At 33.4% G+C, this 26,651-nt stretch overlaps 1 protein-coding gene across 1 annotated transcript; it reads right to left on the bottom strand.

The window, feature by feature from the left end:
- Positions 1-4,131: 4,131 nt before the first annotated feature.
- LOC128551502 (fibrillin-1-like) lies at positions 4,132-26,302 on the bottom strand (the record flags this gene model as incomplete). The annotated part of the gene is made up of 28 exons (XM_053532388.1): positions 26,245-26,302; positions 25,050-25,119; positions 16,207-16,370; positions 15,759-15,896; positions 14,910-15,047; positions 14,424-14,561; positions 14,047-14,184; positions 13,600-13,737; positions 13,223-13,360; positions 12,772-12,909; positions 12,391-12,528; positions 11,942-12,079; positions 11,493-11,630; positions 11,116-11,253; positions 10,665-10,802; positions 10,215-10,352; positions 9,839-9,976; positions 9,463-9,600; positions 9,012-9,149; positions 8,528-8,665; positions 8,151-8,288; positions 7,704-7,841; positions 7,327-7,464; positions 6,877-7,014; positions 6,428-6,565; positions 6,052-6,189; positions 5,601-5,738; positions 4,132-4,269 (listed from the first exon to the last, which is right to left on the bottom strand). Coding segments are annotated over exons 1-28 (3,742 nt in total), but the record flags the coding sequence as incomplete, so codon positions are not given.
- Between the last annotated feature and the right edge of the window lie 349 nt (positions 26,303-26,651).

Below are 26,651 nucleotides of genomic sequence, written 5' to 3'. Positions count from 1 at the left end.
GGTCTTTTGCGTGTTCTTTATTAAACAACAAAAATGCTGGGGTACAAAGAGAAAAAAACCCTTCGATACACAGTTCTTTCCGCGTTGGCAGCATAGCCCGTTAAAACATTTGAAAACAGATTCAACCCCACTCGCTGTTTTCTATATTACAGATTCTCCGCTGGTTCCTCCTCCAGGGCATGCAGAATCAATGTTAACTAAAAAGAATCGTCAAATTGTTTTATCAACAATTGTGTATCATTTTATAGTACGTACTTGTACTGATATTTTATCGAAATTGCAATATTGAATTTGGTTTAATTCCTTGTTCAGAAACTACAAGAATTTTAGTTTCTTTCAAACAGTTTCCCTTTTCGTAATTCTTCGTATTTCTATTTTTGCTCTGGAAGCTTAACAGAACAACAAAATTTGCCCGTAAACGAGAACAAGTACCTTCTTTGCACAGCTTCTTTCCGCGTTGGCAGCAAAACCGTTAAAACATTTGCAAACAGAATCAACACACTCGCTGTTTTCTATATACAGATGTCGCCGCTGGTTCCTCCTCCAGGGCATGCAGTATCAATTGTAACTGAATAAGAAACGTCATATTTGTTTCTATAAATCAATTGTGTATCATTTCTCAATAGGTAATGTTCTGACATATTACCCAATCTAATATTTTGAAACATGATTAATCCTTCCTTTCAAAAAACTAATGGAATATTCAATTTTCTTTCAAATAGTTATCCTTCTTCATTCTTCATTCATTTTTTTCTCAAACTGCATATATTGCAGTATTTTTCAAATAGATTTGTCTTGTATATCCTTTAAACTTTAATCTTTGGTCTCTGGCTGAGGTTAGCTTTGTTAAACAACAAAAATGCTGGGTACGAAGAGAACAAACCTCGATACACAGCTTCTTTTCCGCGTTGGCAGCATAGCCCGTTACACATTTGCAAACAGATTCAACACACTCGCTGTTTTCTATATTACAGATGTCCCACTAGTTCCTCCTCCAGGGCATGCAGAATCAATGTTAACTAAATAAGAATCGTCAAATTTGATTTTATCAACAATTGTGTATCTTTAGTCTACTGTACTGATATTTTTGAAATTGCAATACTGAAATTTGGATTTAACCTCCTGTTAGAAACTACTAGAATTTATTTTCTTTCAAACAGTTTCCCTTTTCGTATTTTCGTATTTTTTTTTTTTTTTTGCTTAGGAAGCTTAAATGAACAACATAAATTGCCGGTAAACCAGAGAACGTAACTTCATTGCACAGCTTCTTTTCCGCGTTGGCAGCAAACCGTTACACATTTGCAAAACAGATTCAACACACTCGCTGTTTTCTATATTGCAGATGTCTCCGCTGGTTCCTCCTCCAGGGCATACAGAATCAATGTTAACTAAATAAGAATCGTTAAAATTGGATTTATCAACAATTGTGTTCATTTTTAGAAACGTACTGTACTGATATTTTAGCGAAATTGCAATATTGAAGTTTGGTTTAATTTCCTTGTCAGAAACTACTAGAATTTTTAGTTTGCTTTCAAACAGTTTCCCTTTTCGTTTTTTCTTCCGTTTTTATTTTTGCTCTGGAAGCTTAAAGAACAACAAAATTCCCCTTAAAGAGAGAACGTACCTTCATTGCACAGCTTTTTCCGCGTTGGAAACAAAACCGGTTACACTTTTGGGCAAACAGAATCAACACACTCGCTGTTTTTCTATGTTACAGATGTCGCCACTGGTTTCTCCTCCAGGGCATGAAGAATCAATTGTAACTGAAAAGAAACGTCATATTTTGTTTCTATAAACAATGTGTATCATTTCTCAATAGGATAATGTTCTGACATATTACCCAATCTAATATTTTGAAACATGATTAATCCTTCCTTTGAAAAAAATATTAGAATGTTCAATTTCCTTTCAAATAGTTATCCTTCTTAAGTTTTTTCTTTTTTTTCTCAAACTGCATATATTGCAGTATTTTTCAAATAAATTTCCCTTGATAGTCTTTAAACTTTAATATTTGGTCTCTTGCTGGGGTTTTGCTTTATTAAACAAAAAAAATGCTGGGGTACAAAGAGAACAAACATTCGTACACAGCTTCTTTTTCCGCGTTGGCAGCATAGCCCGTTACACATTTTGCAAACAGATCAAAACCACTCGCTGTTTTCTATATACAGATGTTTCACTGGTTCCCTTTTCCTCCAGGGCATGCAGAATCAATGTTAACTAATAAAATCGTCAAAATTTGTTTTTTTAACATGTGTTCATGTTATAGTTACGTCTTGTACGATATTTTATCGAAATGCAATATTGAAATTTGATTTAAGCCTCCCTGTTAGAAATACTAAATTTTTAGTTCTCTTTCTAACAGTTACCCTTTTCGTATTTCTTCGTATTTTTTTTTTTTGCTTTGGAAGCTTAACTGATCAACAAAAATGCCCGAAAACCAAGAACGTACCTTCATTGCACAGCTTCTTTTTTCCGCATTGGCAGCAAAACCGGTTCACATTTGCAAACAGAATCAACCCACACCGCTGTTTTCTATATTACAGATGTCGCCGCTGGTTCCTCCTCCAGGGCATGCAGAATAAATTTGTAACTGAATAAAAAACGTCATATTTGTTTCTATAAACATCGTGTATCATTTTCAATAGGTTAATGTTCTACATATTACCCAATCTTATTTTTGAAACATGTTTAATCCTTCCTTTCAAAAACTAATGGAATATTCTTTTCTTTCAAATAGTTATCCTTTCAGTTTCCTTCCCCGTTTCTCAACTGCATATATGGCAGTATTTTTTCAAAAATTTTGTCTTGATATTTTTTAACTTTATCTTTGGTCTCTGTGTGTTAGCTTTATTAAAAACAAAAATGCTGGGGTAAAAGAGAAAAAACCTTCGATCACTGCTTCTTTTTCCGCGTTGGCAGCATGCCCGTTACACATTTGCAAACAGATCCACACTCGCTGTTTTCTTTTATTACAGATGTCTCCGCTGGATCCCCTCCAGGGCATGCAGAATCAATGTTAAAAATAAGAATCGTCAAATTTGATTTTATCAACAATTGTGTATCATTTTTTAGTACGTACTTGTACTGATTTTTTATCGAAATTGCAATATTGAAATTTGATTTAGCCCCCTTTTAAAAACTACTAGAATTTTTAGTTTTCTTTCAAACAGTTTCCCTTTTCGTATTTCATCGTATTTTTTTTGCTCTGGAAGCTTAAAAAACAACAAAAATGCCTGTAAAGGAGAGAACGTACCTTCATTGCACAGCTTCTTTTCCGCATTGGCAGCAAAACCGGTTACACATTTGCAAACGGAATCAACAAAACTCGCTGTTTTCTATATTAACAGATGTCGCCGCTGGTTTCTCCTCCAGGGCATGCAGAATCAATTGAAACTGAATAAGAAACGTCATATTTGTTTCTATAAACAATTGTATCATTTCTCAATAGGTATGTTCTGACTATTCCCCCAATCTAATATTTTGAAACATGATAATCCTTCCTTCAAAAAGCTAATGGAATTCAATTTTCTTTCAAATAGTTATCCTTCTTAGTTTCTTCATTTTTTTCTCAAACGCATATATTGCAGTATTTTTCAAATAATTTCTCTTGATAGTCTTTATACTTTAATCTTTGGTCTCTTCTGTTTAGATTTATTAAACAAACAAAAATGCGGGGGTACAAAGAGAAAAACCTTCGATACACAGCTCTTTTTCCGCGTTGGCGCATACCCGTTAACATTTGCAAACATTCAACACACTCGCTGTTTTCTATATTACAGATGTCGCCGCTGGTTCCTCTCCAGGGCATGCAGAATCAATTGTAACTGAAAAAAAAACGTCAATTTGTTTCTATAACAATCGTGTATCATTTCTCAATAGGTTAATTTCTGACATATTACCCAATCTAATTTAAACATGATTTAACCCCTTCCTTTCAAAAAACTAATGGAAATATTCATTTTCTTCAAATAGTTATCCTTCTTCAGTTTCTTCATTTTTTTCTCAAACTGCATATATTGCAGTATTTTTCAAATAGATTTGTCTTGATAGTCTTTAAACTTTAATCTTTGGTCTCTGGCTGAGGTTAGCTTTATTAAACAACAAAAATGCTGGGATACGAAGAGAACAAACCTTCGATACACAGCTTCTTTTCCGCGTTGGCATCATAGCCCGTTACACATTTGCAAACAGATTCAACACACTCGCTGTTTTCTATATTACAGATGTCTCCGCTGGTTCCTCCTCCAGGGCATGCAGAATCAATGTTAACTAAATAAGAATCGTCAAATTTGATTTTATCAACAATTGTGTATCATTTTTAGTTCGTACTTGTACTGATATTTTATTGAAATTGCAATATGAAGATTTGATTTAACCTCCCTGTAGAAACTACCAGAATTTTTATTTTTCTTTCAAACAGTTTCCCTTTTCGTATTTCTCCGTTTTTTTTTTGCTTGGAAGCTTAAATGAACAACATAAATGCCGTAAAGAGAGAACGTACCTTCATTGCACAGCTTCTTTTCCGCGTTGGCAGCAAAACCGGTTACACATTTGCAAACAGATTCAACACACTCGCTGTTTTCTATATTACAGAGGGTCCCCTGGTCCTCCTCCAGGGCATGAAATCAATTTAACTAAAAAGAACGTCAATTTGTTTTATAACAATTGTGTATCATTTTTGATAGTACATTCCCTATTTTTTACGAAATTCCATATAAAATTGATGTTATCCTTTAAATATAGCTTTTTGTTTTTTTTCAAACGTTTCCTTTTCAAAAATTTCTTTGCTAATTTTTGTTTGCTTGGACTTACTAAAACAAAAAATCCCGTAAAGAGAAACACTTCATCACAGTTCTTTTCCGCGTTGGCAGCAACCGTTACCATTGCAAACAGAATCAACACACTCGCTGTTTTTTATATTACAGATTTTCCTGGTTCCTCCCAGGGCATGCAGAATCAATGTAACTAATAAGAACGTCAAATTTGATCTTTTATACAATGTTCTCATTTAATCTATTTGAACTGATTATCATTCCTTTGAAATTTGATTTACCTCCCTTTAGAAACTCTAATTTTTATTTTCTCTGCATAATTCCTTTTCAAATTTCGTATCTTAATTTTTTTTTGCTGTGGAGCTTAATAACAAAAAATGCGGAAAAGAAGAACAACCTTCATACACAGCTCTTTTCCCTTGGCAGCAAAACCGTTACCATTTGCAAACAGAACAACACACTCGCTGTTTCTAATTAAGATGTCGCCGCTGGTCTCCTCAGGGCATGCAGAATCAATTGTAATGAATAAAAACGTCATATTTGTTTCATAAACAATGTGTATCATTTCAATAGGATAATGTTCTGACATATTACCCAATCTAATATTTTGAAACATGATTAATCCTTCCTTTGAAAAAAATATTGGAATGTTCAATTTCCTTTCAAATAGTTATCCTTCTTAAGTTTTTTCATTTTTTCTCAAACTGCATATATTGCAGTATTTTTCAAATAAATTTGCCTTGATAGTCTTTAAACTTTAATCTTTGGTCTCTTGCTGTGGTTAGCTTTATTAAACAACAAAAATGCTGGGGTACAAAGAGAACAAACCTTCGATACACAGCTTCTTTTCCACGTTGGCAGCAAAACCGGTTACACATTTGCAAACAGAATCAACACACTCGCTGTTTTCTATATTACAGATGTCGCCGCTGGTTCCTCCTCCAGGGCATGCAGTATCAATTGTAACTGAATAAGAAACGTCATATTTGTTTCTATAAACAATTGTGTATCATTTCTCAATAGGTTAATGTTCTGACATATTACCCAATCTAATATTTTGAAACATGATTAATCCTTCCTTTCAAAAAACTAATGGAATATTCAATTTTCTTTCAAATAGTTATCCTTCTTCAGTTTCTTCATTTTTTTCTCAAACTGCATATATTGCAGTATTTTTCAAATAGATTTGTCTTGATAGTCTTTAAACTTTAATCTTTGGTCTCTGGCTGAGGTTAGCTTTATTAAACAACAAAAATGCTGGGATACGAAGAGAACAAACCTTCGATACACAGCTTCTTTTCCGCGTTGGCAGCATAGCCCGTTACACATTTGCAAACAGATTCAACACACTCGCTGTTTTCTATATTACAGATGTCTCCGCTGGTTCCTCCTCCAGGGCATGCAGAATCAATGTTAACTAAATAAGAATCGTCAAATTTGATTTTATCAACAATTGTGTATCATTTTTAGTACGTACTTGTACTGATATTTTATCGAAATTGCAATATTGAAATTTGATTTAGCCTCCCTGTTAGAAACTACTAGAATTTTTAGTTTTCTTTCAAACAGTTTCCCTTTTCGTATTTCTTCGTATTTTTTTTTTGCTCTGGAAGCTTAAATGAACAACATAAATGCCTGTAAAGGAGAGAACGTACTTTCATTGCACAGCTTCTTTTCCGCGTTGGCAGCAAAACCGGTTACACATTTGCAAACGGAATCAACACACTCGCTGTTTTCTATATTACAGATGTCGCCGCTGGTTCCTCCTCCAGGGCATGCAGAATCAATTGTAACTGAATAAGAAACGTCATATTTGTTTCTATAAACAATTGTATCATTTCTCAATAGGTTAATGGTCTGACATATTACCCAATTTAATATTTTGAAACATGATTAATCCTTCCTTACAAAAAGCTAATGGAATATTCAATTTTCTTTCAAATAGTTATCCTTCTTTAGTTTCTTCATTTTTTTCTCAAACTGCATATATTGCAGTATTTTTCAAATAGATTTCTCTTGATAGTCTTTATACTTTAATCTTTGGTCTCTTGCTGAATTTAGATTTATTAAACAACAAAAATGCTGGGGTACAAAGAGAACAAACCTTCGATACACAGCTTCTTTTCCGCGTTGGCAGCATAGCCCGTTAAACATTTGCAAACAGAATCAACACACTCGCTGTTTTCTATATTACAGATGTCGCCGCTGGTTCCTCCTCCAGGGCATGCAGAATCAATTGTAACTGAATAAGAAACGTCATATTTGTTTCTATAAACAATTGTGTATCATTTCTCAATAGGTTAATGTTCTGACATATTACCCAATCTAATATTTTGAAACATGATTAATCCTTTCTTTCAAAAAACTAATGGAATATTCAATTTTCTTTCAAATAGTTATCCTTCTTCAGTTTCTTCATTTTTTCTCAAACTGCATATATTGCAGTATTTTTCAAATAGATTTGTCTTGATAGTCTTTAAACTTTAATCTTTGGTATCTGGCTGAGGTTAGCTTTATTAAACAACAAAAATGCTGGGGTACGAAGAGAACAAACCTTCGATACATAGCTTCTTTTCCGCGTTGGCAGCATAGCCCGTTACACATTTGCAAACAGAATCAACACACTCGCTGTTTTCTATATTACAGATGTCTTCGCTGGTTCCTCCTCCAGGGCATGCAGAATCAATGTTAACTAAATAAGAATCGTTAAAATTTGATTTCATCAACAATTGTGTATCATTTTTATTACGTACTTGTACTGATATTTTATCGAAATTGCAATATTGAAATTTGGTTTAATTTCCTTTTTAGAAACTACTAGAATTTTTAGTTTTCTTTCTAACAGTTTCCCTTTTCGTATTTCTTCGTATTTTATTTTTGCTCTGGAAGCTTAACAGAACAACAAAATTGCCCGTTAACGAGAGAACGTACCTTCATTGCACAGCTTCTTTTCCGCGTTGGCAGCAAAACCGGTTACACATTTGCAAACAGAATCAACACACTCGCTGTTTTCTATGTAACAGATGTCGCCACTGGTTCCTCCTCCAGGACATGAAGAATCAATTGTAACTGAATAAGAAACGTCATATTTGTTTCTATAAACAATTGTGTATCATTTCTTAATAGGATAATGTTCTGACATATTACCCAATCTAATATTTTGAAACATGACTAATCCTTCCTTTGAAAAAAATATTGGAATGTTCAATTTTCTTTCAAATAGTTATACTTAAGTTTTTTCATTTTTTCTCAAACTGCAAATATTGCAGTATTTTTCAAATAAATTATCCTTGACAGTCTTTAAACTTTAATCTTTGGTCTCTTGCTGTGGTTAGCTTTATTAAACAACAAAAATGCTGGGGTACAAAGAGAACAAACCTTCGATACACAGCTTCTTTTCCGCGTTGGCAGCATAGCCCGTTACACATTTGCAAACAGATTCAACACACTCGCTGTTTTCTATATTACAGATGTCTCCGCTGGTTCCTCCTCCAGGGCATGCAGAATCAATGTTAACTAAATAAGAATCGTCAAAATTTGATTTTATCAACAATTGTGTATCATTTTTAGTACGTACTTGTACTGATATTTTATCGAAATTGCAATATTGAAATTTGGTTTAATTTCCTTGTCAGAAACTACAAGAATTTTTAGTTTTCTTTCAAACAGTTTCCCTTTTCGTATTTCTTCGTATCCTATTTTTGCTCTGGAAGCTTAACAGAACAACAAAATTGCCCGTAAACGAGACAACGTACCTTCATTGCACAGCTTCTTTTCCGCGTTGGCAGCAAAACCGGTTACACATTTGCAAACAGAATCAACACACTCGCTGTTTTCTATATTACAGATGTCGCCGCTGGTTCCTCCTCCAGGGCATGAAGAATCAATTGTAACTGAATAAGAAATGTCATATTTGTTTCTATAAACAGGTGTGTATCATTTCTCAATAGGTTAAAGTTCTGACATATTACCCAATTTAATATTTTGAAACATGATTAATCCTTCATTCCGAAACACTACTGGAAACATGATTAATCCTTCCTTTCAAAAAATTATTGGAATGTTCAATTTTCTTTCAAATAGTTATCCATCTTCAGTTTCTTCATTGTTCTTCAAACAATATATTGCAGTATTTTTCAAATAAATTTGCCTGGATATTCTTTAACATTTAATCTTAGGTCTCTTGCTGTGGTTAGCTTTATTAAACAACAAAAATGTTAGGGTACAAAGACAACAAACCTTCGATACACAGCTTCTTTTCCGCGTTGGAAGCAAAACCGGTTACACATTTGCAAACAGAATCAACACACTCGCTGTTTTCTATATTACAGATGTCGCCGCTGGTTCCTCCTCCAGGGCATGCAGTATCAATTGTAACTGAATAAGAAACGTCATATTTGTTTCTATAAACAATTGTGTATCATTTCTCAATAGGTTAATGTTCTGACATATTACCAAATCTAATATTTTAAAACATGATTAATCCTTCCTTTCAAAAAACTAATGGAATATTCAATTTTCTTTCAAATAGTTATCCTTCTTCAGTTTCTTCATTTTTTTCTCAAACTGCATATATTGCAGTATTTTTCAAATAGATTTGTCTTGATAGTCTTTAAACTTTAATCTTTGGTCTCTGGCTGAGGTTAGCTTTATTAAACAACAAAAATGCTGGGGTACGAAGAGAATAAACCTTCGATACACAGCTTCTTTTCCCCGTTGGCAGCATAGCCCGTTACACATTTGCAAACAGATTCAACACACTCGCTGTTTTCTACATTACAGATGTCTCCACTGGTTCCTCCTCCAGGGCATGCAGAATCAATGTTAACTAAATAAGAATCGTCAAATTTGATTTTATCAACAATTGTGTATCATTTTTAGTTCGTACTTGTACTGATATTTTATTGAAATTGCAATACTGAAATTTGATTTAACCTCCCTGTTAGAAACTACCAGAATTTTTAGTTTTCTTTCAAACAGTTTCCCTTTTCGTATTTCTCCGTATTTTTTTTTTGCTTAGGAAGCTTAAATGAACAACATAAATGCCCGTAAACCAGAGAACGTACCTTCATTGCACAGCTTCTTTTCCGCGTTGGCAGCAAAACCGGTTACACATTTGCAAACAGATTCAACACACTCGCTGTTTTCTATATTACAGATGTCTCCGCTGGTTCCTCCTCCAGGGCATGCAGAATCAATGTTAACTAAATAAGAATCGTCAAAATTTGATTTTATCAACAATTGTGTATCATTTTTCGTACGTACATGTACTGATTTTTTATCGAAATTGCAATATTGAAATTTGATTTAGCCTCCCTGTTAGAAACTACTAGAACTTTTTGTTTTCTTTCAAACAGTTTCCCTTTTCGTATTTCGTCGTATTTTTGTTTGCTCTGGAAGCTTAACTGAACAACAAAAATGCCCGTAAACGAGAGAACGTACCTTCATTGCACAGATTCTTTTCCGCGTTGGCAGCAAAACCGGTTACACATTTGCAAACAGAATCAACACACTCGCTGTTTTTTATATTACAGATGTCGCCGCTGGTTCCTTCTCCAGGGCATGCAGAATCAATTGTAACTGAATAAGAAACGTCATATTTGTTTCTATAAACAATTGTGTATCATTTCTCAATAGGATAATGTTCTGACATATTACCCAATCTAATATTTTGAAACATGATTAATCCTTCCTTTGAAAAAAATATTGGAATGTTCAATTTCCTTTCAAATAGTTATCCTTCTTAAGTTTTTTCATTTTTTCTCAAACTGCATATATTGCAGTATTTTTCAAATAAATTTGCCTTGATAGTCTTTAAACTTTAATCTTTGGTCTCTTGCTGTGGTTAGCTTTATTAAACAACAAAAATGCTGGGGTACAAAGAGAACAAACCTTCGATACACAGCTTCTTTTCCACGTTGGCAGCAAAACCGGTTACACATTTGCAAACAGAATCAACACACTCGCTGTTTTCTATATTACAGATGTCGCCGCTGGTTCCTCCTCCAGGGCATGCAGTATAAATTGTAACTGAATAAGAAACGTCATATTTGTTTCTATAAACAATTGTGTATCATTTCTCAATAGGTTAATGTTCTGACATATTACCCAATCTAATATTTTGAAACATGATTAATCCTTCCTTTCAAAAAACTAATGGAATATTCAATTTTCTTTCAAATAGTTATCCTTCTTCAGTTTCTTCATTTTTTTCTCAAACTGCATATATTGCAGTATTTTACAAATAGATTTGTCTTGATAGTCTTTAAACTTTAATCTTTGGTCTCTGGCTGAGGTTAGCTTTATTAAACAACAAAAATGCTGGGATACGAAGAGAACAAACCTTCGATACACAGCTTCTTTTCCGCGTTGGCAGCATAGCCCGTTACACATTTGCAAACAGATTCAACACACTCGCTGTTTTCTATATTACAGATGTCTCCGCTGCTTCCTCCTCCAGGGCATGCAGAATCAATGTTAACTAAATAAGAATCGTCAAATTTGATTTTATCAACAATTGTGTATCATTTTTAGTTCGTACTTGTACTGATATTTTATTGAAATTGCAATATTGAAATTTGATTTAGCCTCCCTGTTAAGAAACTACTAGAATTTTTAGTTTTCTTTCAAACAGTTTTCCCTTTTCGTATTTCTTCGTTTTTTTTTTTTGCTCTGGAAGCTTAAATGAACACATAAATGCCTGTAAAGGAGAGAACGTACTTTCATTGCACAGCTTCTTTTCCGCATTGGCAGCAAAACCGGTTACACATTTGCAAACGGAATCAACACACTCGCTGTTTTCTATATTACAGATGTCGCCGCTGGTTCCTCCTCCAGGGCATGCAGAATCAATTGTAACTGAATAAGAAACGTCATATTTGTTTCTATAAACAATTGTATCATTTCTCAATAGGTTAATGTTCTGACATATTACCCAATCTAATATTTTGAAACATGATTAATCCTTCCTTACAAAAAGCTAATGGAATATTCAATTTTCTTTCAAATAGTTATCCTTCTTTAGTTTCTTCATTTTTTTCTCAAACTGCATATATTGCAGTATTTTTCAAATAGATTTGTCTTGATAGTCTTTATATTTTAATCTTTGGTCTCTTGCTCAGTTTAGATTTATTAAACAACAAAAATGCTGGGGTACAAAGAGAACAAACCTTCGATACACAGCTTCTTTTCCGCGTTGGCAGCATAGCCCGTTAAACATTTGCAAACAGATTCAACACACTCGCTGTTTTCTATATTACAGATGTCGCCGCTGGTTCCTCCTCCAGGGCATGCAGAATCAATTGTAACTGAATAAGAAAGGCCATATTTGTTTCTATAAACAATTGTGTATCATTACTCAATAGGTCAATGTTCTGACATATTACCCAATCTAATATTTTGAAACATGATTAATCCTTCCTTTTAAAAACTATTGGAATGTTCAATTTCCTTTCAAACAGTTATCCTTCATTACTTCCTTCATTTTTTCTCAAACTGCATATATTACAGTATTTTTCAAATAAATTTGCCTGGATAGTCTTTAAACTTTAATCTTTGGTCTCTTGCTGAGGTTAGCTTTATTAAACAACAAAAATGCTGGGGTACAAAGAGAACACACATTCGATACACAGCTTCTTTTCCGCGATGGCAGCATAGCCCGTTACACATTTGCAAACAGATTCAACACACTCGCTGTTTTCTATATTACAGATGTCTCCGCTGGTTCCTCCTCCAGGGCATGCAGAATCAATGTTAACTAAATAAGAATCGTCAAAATTTGATTTTATTAACAATTGTGTATCATGTTTAGTACGTACTTGTACTGATATTTTATCGAAATTGCAATATTGAAATTTGATTTAGCCTCCCTGTTAGAACCTACTAGAATTTTTAGTTTTCTTTCTAACAGTTTCCCTTTAATTTTTCTTCGTATTATTTTTTTTTCTTGCTCTGGAAGCTTAACTGATCAACAAAAATGCCCGTAAACCAGAGAACGTACCTTCATTGCACAGCTTCTTTTCCGCGTTGGCAGCAAAACCGGTTACACATTTGCAAACAGAATCAACACACTCGCTGTTTTCTATATTACAGATGTCGCCGCTGGTTCCTCCTCCAGGGCATGCAGAATCAATTGTAACTGAATAAGAAACGTCATATTTGTTTCTATAAACAATTGTGTATCATTTCTCAATAGGTTAATGTTCTGACATATTACCCAATCTAATATTTTGAAACATGATTAATCCTTCCTTTCAAAAAACTAATGGAATATTCAATTTTCTTTCAAATAGTTATCCTTCTTCAGTTTCTTCATTTTTTTCTCAAACTGCATATATTGCAGTATTTTTCAAATAGATTTGTCTTGATAGTCTTTAAACTTTAATCTTTGGTATCTGGCTGAGGTTAGCTTTATTAAACAACAAAAATGCTGGGGTACGAAGAGAACAAACCTTCGATACATAGCTTCCTTTCCGCGTCGGCAGCATAGCCCGTTACACATTTGCAAACAGAATCAACACACTCGCTGTTTTCTATATTACAGATGTCTTCGCTGGTTCCTCCTCCAGGGCATGCAGAATCAATGTTAACTAAATAAGAATCGTTAAAATTTGATTTCATCAGCAATTGTGTATCATTTTTATTACGTACTTGTACTGATATTTTATCGAAATTGCAATATTGAAATTTGGTTTAATTTCCTTTTTAGAAACTACTAGAATTTTTAGTTTTCTTTCAAACAGTTTCCCTTTTCGTATTTCTTCGTGTTTTATTTCTGCTCGGGAAGCTTAACAGAACAACAAAATTGCCCGTTAACGAGAGAACGTACCTTCATTGCACAGCTTCTTTTCCGCGTTGGCAGCAAAACCGGTTACACATTTGCAAACAGAATCAACACACTCGCTGTTTTCTATGTAACAGATGTCGCCACTGGTTCCTCCTCCAGGACATGAAGAATCAATTGTAACTGAATAAGAAACGTCATATTTGTTTCTATAAACAATTGTGTATCATTTCTCAATAGGATAATGTTCTGACATATTACCCAATCTAATATTTTGAAACATGACTAATCCTTCCTTTGAAAAAAATATTGGAATGTTCAATTTTCTTTCAAATAGTTATACTTAAGTTTTTTCATTTTTTCTCAAACTGCAAATATTGCAGTATTTTTCAAATAAATTATCCTTGACAGTCTTTAAACTTTAATCTTTGGTCTCTTGCTGTGGTTAGCTTTATTAAACAACAAAAATGCTGGGGTACAAAGAGAACAAACCTTCGATACACAGCTTCTTTTCCGCGTTGGCAGCATAGCCCGTTACACATTTGCAAACAGATTCAACACACTCGCTGTTTTCTATATTACAGATGTCTCCGCTGGTTCCTCCTCCAGGGCATGCAGAATCAATGTTAACTAAATAAGAATCGTCAAAATTTGATTTTATCAACAATTGTGTATCATTTTTAGTACGTACTTGTACTGATATTTTATCGAAATTGCAATATTGAAATTTGGTTTAATTTCCTTGTCAGAAACTACAAGAATTTTTAGTTTTCTTTCAAACAGTTTCCCTTTTCGTATTTCTTCGTATTTTATTTTTGCTCTGGAAGCTTAACAGAACAACAAAATTGCCCGTAAACGAGACAACGTACCTTCATTGCACAGCTTCTTTTCCGCGTTGGCAGCAAAACCGGTTACACATTTGCAAACAGAATCAACACACTCGCTGTTTTCTATATTACAGATGTCGCCGCTGGTTCCTCCTCCTGGGCATGAAGAATCAATTGTAACTGAATAAGAAATGTCATATTTGTTTCTATAAACAGGTGTGTATCATTTCTCAATAGGTTAAAGTTCTGACATATTACCCAATTTAATATTTTGAAACATGATTAATCCTTCATTCCGAAACACTACTGGAAACATGATTAATCCTTCCTTTCAAAAAATTATTGGAATGTTCAATTTTCTTTCAAATAGTTATCCATCTTCAGTTTCTTCATTGTTCTTCAAACTGCATATATTGCAGTATTTTTCAAATAAATTTGCCTGGATATTCTTTAACATTTAATCTTAGGTCTCTTGCTGTGGTTAGCTTTATTAAACAACAAAAATGTTAGGGTACAAAGACAACAAACCTTCGATACACAGCTTCTTTTCCGCGTTGGCAGCAAAACCGGTTACACATTTGCAAACAGAATCAACACACTCGCTGTTTTCTATATTACAGATGTCGCCGCTGGTTCCTCCTCCAGGGCATGCAGTATCAATTGTAACTGAATAAGAAACGTCATATTTGTTTCTATAAACAATTGTGTATCATTTCTCAATAGGTTAATGTTCTGACATATTACCCAATCTAATATTTTAAAACATGATTAATCCTTCCTTTCAAAAAACTAATGGAATATTCAATTTTCTTTCAAATAGTTATCCTTCTTCAGTTTCTTCATTTTTTTCTCAAACTGCATATATTGCAGTATTTTTCAAATAGATTTGTCTTGATAGTCTTTAAACTTTAATCTTTGGTCTCTGGCTGAGGTTAGCTTTATTAAACAACAAAAATGCTGGGGTACGAAGAGAATAAACCTTCGATACACAGCTTCTTTTCCCCGTTGGCAGCATAGCCCGTTACACATTTGCAAACAGATTCAACACACTCGCTGTTTTCTATATTACAGATGTCTCCACTGGTTCCTCCTCCAGGGCATACACAGAATCAATGTTAACTAAATAAGAATCGTCAAATTTGATTTTATCAACAATTGTGTATCATTTTTAGTTCGTACTTGTACTGATATTTTATTGAAATTGCAATACTGAAATTTGATTTAACCTCCCTGTTAGAAACTACTAGAATTTTTAGTTTTCTTTCAAACAGTTTCCCTTTTCGTATTTCTCCGTATTTTTTTTTTTTTTTTTTTTTTTTTTTTTTGCTTAGGAAGCTTAAATGAACAACATAAATGCCCGTAAAGGAGAGAACGTACTTTCATTGCACAGCTTCTTTTCCGCGTTGGCAGCAAAACCGGTTACACATTTGCAAACGGAATCAACACACTCGCTGTTTTCTATATTACAGATGTCGCCGCTGGTTCCTCCTCCAGGGCATGCAGAATCAATTGTAACTGAATAAGAAAGGTCATATTTGTTTCTATAAACAATTGTATCATTTCTCAATAGGTTAATTTTCTGACATATTACCCAATCTAATATTTTGAAACATGATTAATCCTTCCTTTCAAAAAACTAATGGAATATTCAATTTTCTTTCAAATAGTTATCCTTCTTTAGTTTCTTCATTTTTTCTCAAACTGCATATATTGCAGTATTTTTCAAACAAATTTGCCTTGATAGTCTTTAAACTTTAATCTTTGGTCTCTTGCTGAGGTTAGCTTTATTTAACAACAAAAATGCTGGGGTACTAAGAGAACAAACCTTCGATACACAGCTCCTTTCCCGCGTTGGCAGCATAGCCCGTTACACATTTGCAAACAGAATCAACACACTCGCTGTTTTCTATATTACAGATGTCTCCGCTGGTTCCTCCTCCAGGGCATGAAGAATCAATTGTAGCTGAATAAGAAACGTCATATTTGTTTCTATAAACAAGTGTGTATCATTTCTCAATATGTTAATGTTCTGACATATTACCCAATTTAATTGTTTGAAACATGATTAATCCTTCATTCCAAAACACTACTGGAATGTTCAATTTTCTTTCAAATAGTTGTCCTTCCTTAATTTCTTCATTTTTCCTCAAACTCTCAAACTGCATATAGTACAGTATATTTCAATTAAATTTGCCTGGATTTTAGAATATAAGGAACAAGTATTCAAGCCTGTATATTCAGGATATACGTAGTATACGGATCAATTACTTTTGACATGTACGGACTCCGATTGCATCTAATATACGGAAATATACGGACCTGTATTTTCTAATATATGGGCTTCGGATTTTATTCCGTATACGCATGATGTACTTAGTATTCGGATCCCGTACTTTTGACGGGGAATATACAGAACTGTATTTTTTTGATATACGGGCTACGGACTTGTCCCGTATATGCATGGTATACGTAATATATGGATCCCGTACTTGTGGCATATACAGAATGTATTTGCATCTGATATACGGGGATATACGGACCTGTATTTTGTTGATATACGGGCCAGAATTTTTCCCGTATATGCAAGATATACGTAGTATACAAATCCCGTATTTTGTCACATAAAGACTGAATTTGTTTTTCGTATACGGGGAATGCACGGACCAGTATTTTTAAAATATACGTTTACCAGACTTTTCCCGTATATGCACAATCCTGTATTTTTTGTTTTATGTGAACTGATTTCGTATATAGGGCACACACTGAAAGATGACATAGAATGAAGGTTAAACATACCTATAGCAGAATACGGTATGTTAGGAAAAACCAAGACAAAGACAGGGTATGAGAAAACAATTATCATCAGTGGAGACAAGTCCGATTAAATTAACATTGTATTCAACTTAAATACTTTTTAAAACTGTTTTTCGTACGATTATGAATTATTTTCATTCTTTGACCAACTAAAATAAGCAGAAAATGTAAGTAATCAATAACATCTCTTGATGTTCGTTTCTAATTGAAAAACTTTCAATTCGCACATTTAATTCTGCGCCGTTAACGCAACAAACCACTTCTTTTATAACTGTTTGTACATGTTTTCGTTATTCCTATGAATGTTGATTACTGCTGTAGGTTTTTCGATTTGCCGTCTGCTAAGGAGAGCAGTACACCCCTTCTAATGTCCAAAGATGTATTCAAATCGAGCGCTTTAAAAAGACGCATGTTGCATTCTGTGTTGAAATTCGCAGGTTACAAATGATGCATCTCATGGAAATATTTAGCTTCCTGATCACAATACATGTAAGCTTTTATCTGTTGAGGTACGAATGTCACTGAGAACGAATGGCTCATCCGGGCTGTCTGTCAGCATCTGTAGACAAAATAGTAGAAACTTCTCACATAAGCATATTCTCTATCGTGGAAATAAATCGTCGTCTCGGATTTGTCATTCCAGTTGGAGTTAATTGAAAAAACTCTTGTGTCAACCTGAAATAAAATTTGCACGCATTAAAAGTTATATAAATGGACTCTTGCAGTTAACAGATACCGGGAATTATATCTATTAACGCTATAAATGATGTGAAAATATGACGAATAATATGACGTGTGGGCAGGGGTGACTATTCATTTATTAATAAGTGTACTCATTTCGTCGCGAAAAGAAACTAGACAGCTATACAAGTTATTTAAAGTGTTTCATTTGCGACTTATGGTTATATTACATTAAAATCTATCTCCTAAATTAAATTTTTATATAAAATACATGGTGTTCATAATGCAAACACACTTAGCTAAGCCAATACGTACCTCATTTTGCAGGATTGTCTTCAAACTGACATAAAGTAATGATATTAGTAGGGAAGAGATTTTTTCAAGAGAGATTTTACCTGTCACAATTGTTTACTTCATATAAAGTGCAGTGATGTGATCTAAATAACACTTTTCCATTTTATTTCTACCAAAAGTGTCCAAATAATGCATCCACAATTTAAGCCAAAGCTAGCTTTAACATAAACCTCCGTAGCCATCTATTGTGAAAAAAATAAAGATCCATAACCTGTTCGCCGTTATTATGCTAAATTATGCGATCCCCGTGGTTTTCTTATATTGTTAGATGCACAATAATTCTTTTGTACAGTTTTGATTAGCTATATGAAAGTGACATAATGAGTCGCGTTGCTAAGCCTTTTTTATTTTTAAATTACTCCAAACATCTCTTTAAACTTTGTGACTGAACAAGTTTTGAACGATATATTTACCACTAAATGTTTTAATGTTTTGGTTAAATGATCTGAAGAGTTTCCAGAATTTACATTCTCGCGGTCAGTATAATATTCTCACTAAGATTTATTGTAGACAAGTAAAATATTCATCATAAACGTCTCATCTCTTCATGTTAGAATAAACATAATGCTTTTAATTCAGCAGTCCTGTATTCAAGTATGAATTTGAAAATTAACTAGTATAATTGTTAATCGATGAAGCTGTAAATCGGGATTTAAAATTATCCAAATCTTATAGATTAACCTAACTGAAATATAAAAATAAATATCAGAGTATCAATATAATGTGCATTATTTCGTATTAGTGCTACCGAATATTCGAAAATAATTATGTAACAGTGTATTCATGTCTAATCATTTGTAATTAAAATGAAAGAAATGATACTAGTTTGACTGAATGTTTTAAGATCGAATTTACAGACATACTTGATTTCTTTTCTAACAAATGACCTATTTGTTTTCAGAATGATTGGTGGTGCACGTTCGCAGGTATATCTGTGCACGTGAACATGTCTGGCTAGAGAAACAGAAAACACGTTTACGTGCACAGAAATACCTTCCCGCGAGATGTTTAATGTTCTTACAGATTTTTTTTCGAAATATATTATAGACACTAGGCAAACAAAAGATCTAGAGTAGGAGTCTTTTTCCGTATTGACAGAGAATCAAACTTATAATTTGCTTACAGTTTAAACAATTATAGGTTAATATCAAATTCTTAACACTTTCAGGTTAATATTAAATACTGCATAATATGAAATTTTATTATAACTAACCTTTATTTTGATATGATACTATGAAACAATAAGACGTATCACAACTGCTTACATTTTAGTCTAGAAAAAACGTCAATTGTAGTTTGATTATCCATTTTCTAAAGATAAAAGATCGTTAATATTATCTTCATGAATGCTTTCCTGAGATTCCAGTTTTAATCGAATGAATGAATGTACGTGCCGCCTACTTCGTTCGTAAAAAAGTTAGCGCTACGAAATTAAAACTTCTTATCAGTAGCGGTGTTTGTCTTTACAACTTTATTCTCCTTTAACCCCAATGGTATTCATGAAATACTTTTGCACGATATTTTTATTTATTTATCGTTTCAAAAACTTGCAACATCAACTTTTGGCGACTGGAATTCTTGCCGACTAATCGATGAATGAATGAAATAATTGTTGAATGAATTGTGATTGATTGATTGATTGATTAATTGATTGATTGATTGATTGATTCATTGATTGATTGATTGAATGAATGAATGAATGTATGAATTAACGGCTATTCTGAATTTCTATTTTTTTATATTAAGATTACAAAATTTAGTAAATTGACATTTTTTCTGACGCTAGCATTTAAAAGAGTATTTCATTTGAAGTGTATCATTTGATCTACATTAAATATTTTCATTTAAATCAACATAGTTAATAGGAAGCTACTCGTGTTTCCGATTAATTGAAATAAAATTGATGATCTGCTTTGTTACAAAAAGAGTTCATATTGAGAAAAAAAATCTGTCAAATTCAGTTTATTGAAAATTAAAACAAATTAAATCAAATAAGTACTTACCCGAGCCTTCATCTTCCTCTCATTAACGACTATGTCAAGACATGTTTGCATTACACAGATTACTGCGTGCGGTCACTTCAACCAGATGTTATCGTCTCGGGCTAGTTTAACGCGCGATGCATGTTCCCCACTGATTGGACGATACCATTCGCGGCACAGGGTACATGGGCCACACCTTTTATCTCATAAATTTAGTTAATATGCTTACAATTATTATCGATTAATGTTGCAGTAAAACTGTTCTACAAAAATTATATGTACAGTTTACTTACGAAGACATGGATGAATCAGTGCAAATATTTATATAGCATTTGATGAAAAGTCTATGTTAGACGATTGTGTTTATTTTCATAATAATCATATTCAATATTGCCAGTAAGTATTGACCTCAGGCACTCATTAATCTTTGCCAGTATTTTGCGTTTTCGTTAATTTACGCAATATTTGTATCCTGAAAATATCTATATTATACAACTAACCATTGTCACGGTGGGTCTGACTTCCACGCACGTTACCAGGGGTATCATTTTTTTAATGTAATGTAATGTCATGTTATCGATACCTGTTTTATTTTTATATTATTTTATGTATCAAATTTTATGAATTTTATTTGTTTTTCTCTTGTAATGTTTATTTTCTGGTACGCTTGTGTGAGTTTTTCGTTCTTATGCGAAACAATATATCACTCAGGCCTACGGCCTTCGTGATATAGTCTTACGCATAAGAACCCAAAACACGGGTTATTCTACGATAAACCACGATTGGGAACTTATTATTTCTTAAATAATTTGACCATAAATATCACGATACGTTTGATCAAATAAGTGGTATTGGTAAGTTTGCATATAAAATATTAGATAAAAAGGTATGGTCAGACGTAGGACCCGAACCCACTACCCTGATATTGGCAGCTAAACGCATTGTCCGCTCAGCTACTGCACATGCGACAGTATATCAATTAAGAGTTATATATGTATTATCTATATCGCTATTTATGTTTTGGACATTGAAAGTTAATTTACATGAGTGCCAGTTCAATACCAACGGACACTACAACGACGAGAAATAACTTGGAACAGTGTATACTACGGTGGCATAGAGGGGACATAGGAAACATTTTATGTATCACGTGCGCCCGTGTAAGTTACCACGTGTTGATTAACACGTGCGCACGTGATAACTGTATCATGTTAGCATTTGTTAGCTATCACGTTCGCTCGTGTTAGCCAACTCGTATTATTTCCTATGTCCCTGCTATGCCACCGTAGTATACATAGAAGCATCTGCGGAATAACTTTTAAAATATGAACACATATTTCACTTAAAAGTCTATAAGTAACGGCTAGAATTGAACAAAGAAGTATAAAATACATTTTATAGCTCTTTGAAATGAATTAAACTGAATTAAACTGAAGGACTACTGTTAATTATGTGCTTTCTTAATAATCAAGATACTATGTTATCTACACGTTGGTTTAAAGTTCCGATCTACCCGGATGGGACCTCCGTGGCCAAGTTGTTTAGACCACTGACTTCAAACTACTTGCCCCTCACCGATGTGGGTTCAAGCCTCACTCGGGGTGTTGAATTCTCCATGTGAGGAAACCATCAAACTGGCATACGGAAGGTCGTTGGAGCTACCCAGGTGCCCGCTCGTGATGAAATAATGCACGGAGGGGCACCTAGGATATTCCTCCACCAACAAAGCTGGGAAGTCGCTATAGGACCTATAATTTTGTCGATGCGACGTTTAACCCAACAAAAACACAAAAACGACCTACCCGGACGGTAGCAAACGATATTGTATTGAACTGAACGACGGGCGTTAGTTCGAATCTTTGGACGTAGACATATAATATTAATTAGTGTGCATCTGTAAAAATATTAGAATCGATTTCATAAGTAAAAGTATCAACACACGTCTTTGGTGTTATATTCTACGAAAGGTTTAATTTATCTTTTACTGTATAAAACAGGAATGGATTAGTTCATTTTTTTCTATAATGATTTGCCTTGTATGCACGAGCGTTGGAAAAGTGCAAAAGAATAAGTAATTAATACATGCATTTGATTTTTTTCAATGGCGATGATCCACGAATTTGTTTATCACTACAAATAAATAGGGATGAATTAATTAATCTTTTTTTTTTTCTCAATCGGATATTTAGATTGAATGTAAAAATAATTCGGAAACGCGCAAGAAGAAATGATGGATTTATTAATGTCTTTGAGTTTATTCCTGTTTTGGTCCGCGAATGTTTTTCCAGTTCATGAAATATTAGTATTATACATCTATTTCTTTCAATATTAGCATTTATTTTGCATACATGTACAAGTTCGAAATCATGCAAAACGTTTGGCCTTTGAAATGGCCGGAGAATAGAATTTTCACTACATATATTGATTGCATGGATTATCATTCATTTTTCATTAGTATTGACATAAATCCATCCTAATTTTTAGTATTAAAAAATAAAAAAAATATAAAAAAAAACATGCAAGAAGAAAGGATGAATTACTCGAGGTCTCTGATTTTACATTTGAGATGGTCCGAGAATTTTTTTTTTTCGTATTTATTTTTTAATTTTGAAAACGCGCAAGAACAAAGAATGAATTATTCCATGCCTTTGGTTTTCCATTTGAATGTGTTTTTCTACAAGAAATCTATCTTTTTCTATCAATATCTGACCTTGACTCCAGAGATCGGCTAAAATGACTTTGATTTTCTATTTGAATGTGTTTAACTACAAGAAATCCATCTTTTCCTGTCAATATTAAAGGCCATTGACAGATTTTGGCTAAACATCTTGACTAATACACCACTGAAGAATTTGTACGACCGTTTAAAAAAGCTTTATAATTAAGACAGTTTACCTTCGGTACCCCGTGACAAACCTTGTCAGTCCATTATGAATGAAAAATTAAAAAACAAGCAATTTATGCTTATGCAAAAACCGGAAACGGATTCTGTATACACTGAATGTAGAAATTTTGAGAACACGAAAGAATATACATTGTACATGGTAGAAAGTTCAAAACGTGGAAGAAAGGATGAATTAATCCATGTCGTTGAATTTTATACGCCCGAAGGGTGCATAAAATGTTATGACGCCGGTGTCCGTCTGTCCGTTAGCATTTTTGTGACCGCTCTGTAACTCTTGAACCCCTTCAAGGATTTCGAAGAAACTTGACACAACTGTTCACAATATCGAGAAAACGTTTTGATGGCTTGCTTCAATATCAAGTTCACACTTTGAGGTCAAAAGTTATATGACACTGTTTCGTGTCCGCTATGTAACTACTCTTGAACTGCTTGAAGGATTTTAAAGACACTGATTCCGGTATGCGAGGTATTTGACCTATATATATATATATATATATATATATATATATATATATATATATATATATATATATATATAGTGCAGTATTTTTCTATTAGATTTGTCTGGATATTCTTTAATCTTTGATCTCTTGCTGTGGAATGTCTCGAGACACATAAATATGCGCCGTTTCAAACAAACTTGATACAACTGCATTTTGCTGATATTTCACTGTTCTGAATTTTGACACCTGAAACATTTTGAGAAATTCACCGAATTTGTTCATTTATCAGGTGTCTGCATTCAAACTAAGCTGCGAAACTCTAATATAAGTACATTGCATTTATATATTTCTTTATCAATTCGGTTTACTAGAACGTGTAGTCATATTGATGATTTCAACGAACGCTGTAGGTATATTAGAAGTAAACTTCTTCTGAATGGCTACCATTACCATATGTTAGCTAAATTTTACTATAGTTATTCATATTTGGTCATAAAAGTTTGATATGCTTTTACGAGAAGGTATATAAAAATCTAATTTATCACGGGGATATTGTTTACAAACTTTTACAAAAGATTTTGGGTAATGGCTATTTTCTAATTGTATTTGGTTAACTTAAAAACTTATTATAAGAAGTTATGATCTTCAGTTTTGAGACACAGATCGTATTGAATAGTTAACCATTATAGTTAAGTCAGACGCTGCGCTTTCTTCTTTGATTTTGTCAGATGGAACATAATCATCTGTCGGGTTTCACTGTCTAGGAACATGGTGGTGATTACGAGCGAGGTGAGGTGAGCATCATAAACTGGTTTAAGCTCCCCAGTAGTGATTTTGCCACCGGTCATTCATTCCAAGGCGCTGCCCTACAGTTTCCCTTTTTTGTTCGATTTATCCTTGTGGCTTGTATATTTTGCTTTGTCCCCTACTGACCGTGTTGCTTTTAGACAGCACACAAAACTATAGCTTTACAAATCAATCTTGTCCCGTCCCGCCTCTGCTGTACATGGTTTTAAGGAAATTTGCAAACACTCACCAAAAAAGCAAAACATTTCTGATATATTATTTATAAATCAGGTCATCGTAAAACGAGTCGATGAAAAGGTTTTCCTCACCGTTTTCAGAGAAAACTGGTAGTACAAATATCATATCTTAATTCATTACTATTCAAACGATCTTTTGACAGGTACTCAGAGTTATTGTTTATGCATTTTATCATTCACAGATTGCATTCAAACATTTGTAAAAAATTTTTTGGCATTACGTTTCTGCACATTTTTTCCGAGTCTACATGGATGGATGATCCTTTCCGTTATTACTAGCTTTCAACACCCTGGGTTACGTTTTTAATAAGCCGGCTCTAAGAAACTTAGAAATTCGATTCAAGCAAACATTAATTTCATGATTTTACTTAAAGATACGACATGGTTTGCATATATTCTCAGACGCAGTTTTTCACATGACGGTGATAAAAGAGGCTGATAGTTACCTGCATTTGTCCGATATATCAAGATAAGTACCAGGAATGCTGAGAATATTGTCTTCATTTTTTGCATCTCCTGGAAAAGAAGAAGAATACAATACTGTAATGTTAGCATTGTATGATGATTGAAAAAAAAAAACACAGCTACCTCGATCCAACATGAAAAGCCACCGGCCTGGTCATAAAGAACGAAAGTAGTGGTGTACTGTATTGAAACATTTCAATGACATCAAAAAGTGCATTTTTAACTAAAAACCGATGCAATACTTAAAATGATTTATGATGATGGAAAATCGCAATTTCAAACTGACATCACAAAATAAAGCTAATATTTCTGTATTGAAATTAATCACTTATTCTTCCTAAGGTAGCATATTTGTTCTCTGTGCTACCTTTTCCTACGGAATAAGTAATAAAACCTCAAAATATTTATATGAAATTTAAAAGAGCGGATGAAGTTACAAAGGATATAAAACCAAGAATTTGAAAACCAGGGTTTGAATGTGTCTAATCTACTGATGTTTTTAAATTCTATTAAATCAAGCTGTATTGAATTAAAATTAAAACGATTCAATAATCAATCGTGGCAAGAAATAATAAAGAAACACAAAAACGTATTTAGCAGCAATATCTCTATTCCAGTGTTATACAAATAGAAATGACGTATTGAAATCCAATAAGATATCTAGGAAGATCCTTTGAAAGCTTAGACTACAACCAACCAGTTTCGGTTTGATTGAGTATGTTCACGGGAGGTAACGGATTTTGCAACACCCGCAACCTCCCTAGCACCGGCGTACGCGTAATTCTATTGCATATATATTGCATGGACTCCGTGCAAAGGACCAGAAGAAATAATAACACTGATTCAAAGTATGGGGATACTTTTTACGGCCACAACACGTCTCTTAAAAATTGCTGTTAATAGTTAATACAACCTGTAAGAAGATCCTTTGGAAGGATATACTGCAATCTCGCAAATTAATAGCAGACTGGGTTTGAATGAGTCTGTTCATAAAAGGTAATTAAATGTACAAGCCTAAAAATAAAATCATAAATGCCATGTTGGATTTAAGGAGTAAAATAAATGTTAATGTTAAAGTCAACACAGCTTTGTGAAAAACATATTTAGCAATCTTCAAATGTAAATAATAATACATTACTATCATCTACATTGAAACATTTTAAATGTAGAACTCACCTATATCCACCCTCTGAATGATAAATAAGAAGGTCAGAGCCATGTCCCTTGGAACCATTTTTAAAAAAGGTGTTGGCATACAAAACCTACCATATACTTATTTATGTAATACTAATGTCCCAAAATGCCATGCGAAATGTATGTTATAGGAAATTATTAAACATTATCACATTTGTGACGTCGCGGGAGTGAAATAAAGCCATTACTTAAATTTGATAATACACTAGTGTAATAAGAAATGTGACGTCGATATCGTTTAACGTATAGCAGACGTTGGTCAAATTGACTTATAGTTAAATAAAGCTAACATGTGATAAAAAGAATATTTCATTTGTGACTTTGCACATTGAATTTATTAAACTCGTTGAATAAAATTGATAAAATGCCCGGCAGAGCCTCGCATTTTA

The sequence above is a fragment of the Mercenaria mercenaria genome, unplaced genomic scaffold (assembly GCF_021730395.1).
Source record: "Mercenaria mercenaria strain notata unplaced genomic scaffold, MADL_Memer_1 contig_1179, whole genome shotgun sequence".
Classification (NCBI taxonomy): domain Eukaryota; kingdom Metazoa; phylum Mollusca; class Bivalvia; order Venerida; family Veneridae; genus Mercenaria; species Mercenaria mercenaria.
Note: the sequence above shows the minus strand (reverse complement) of the source record. Positions and strands in the feature narration are given on the sequence as shown.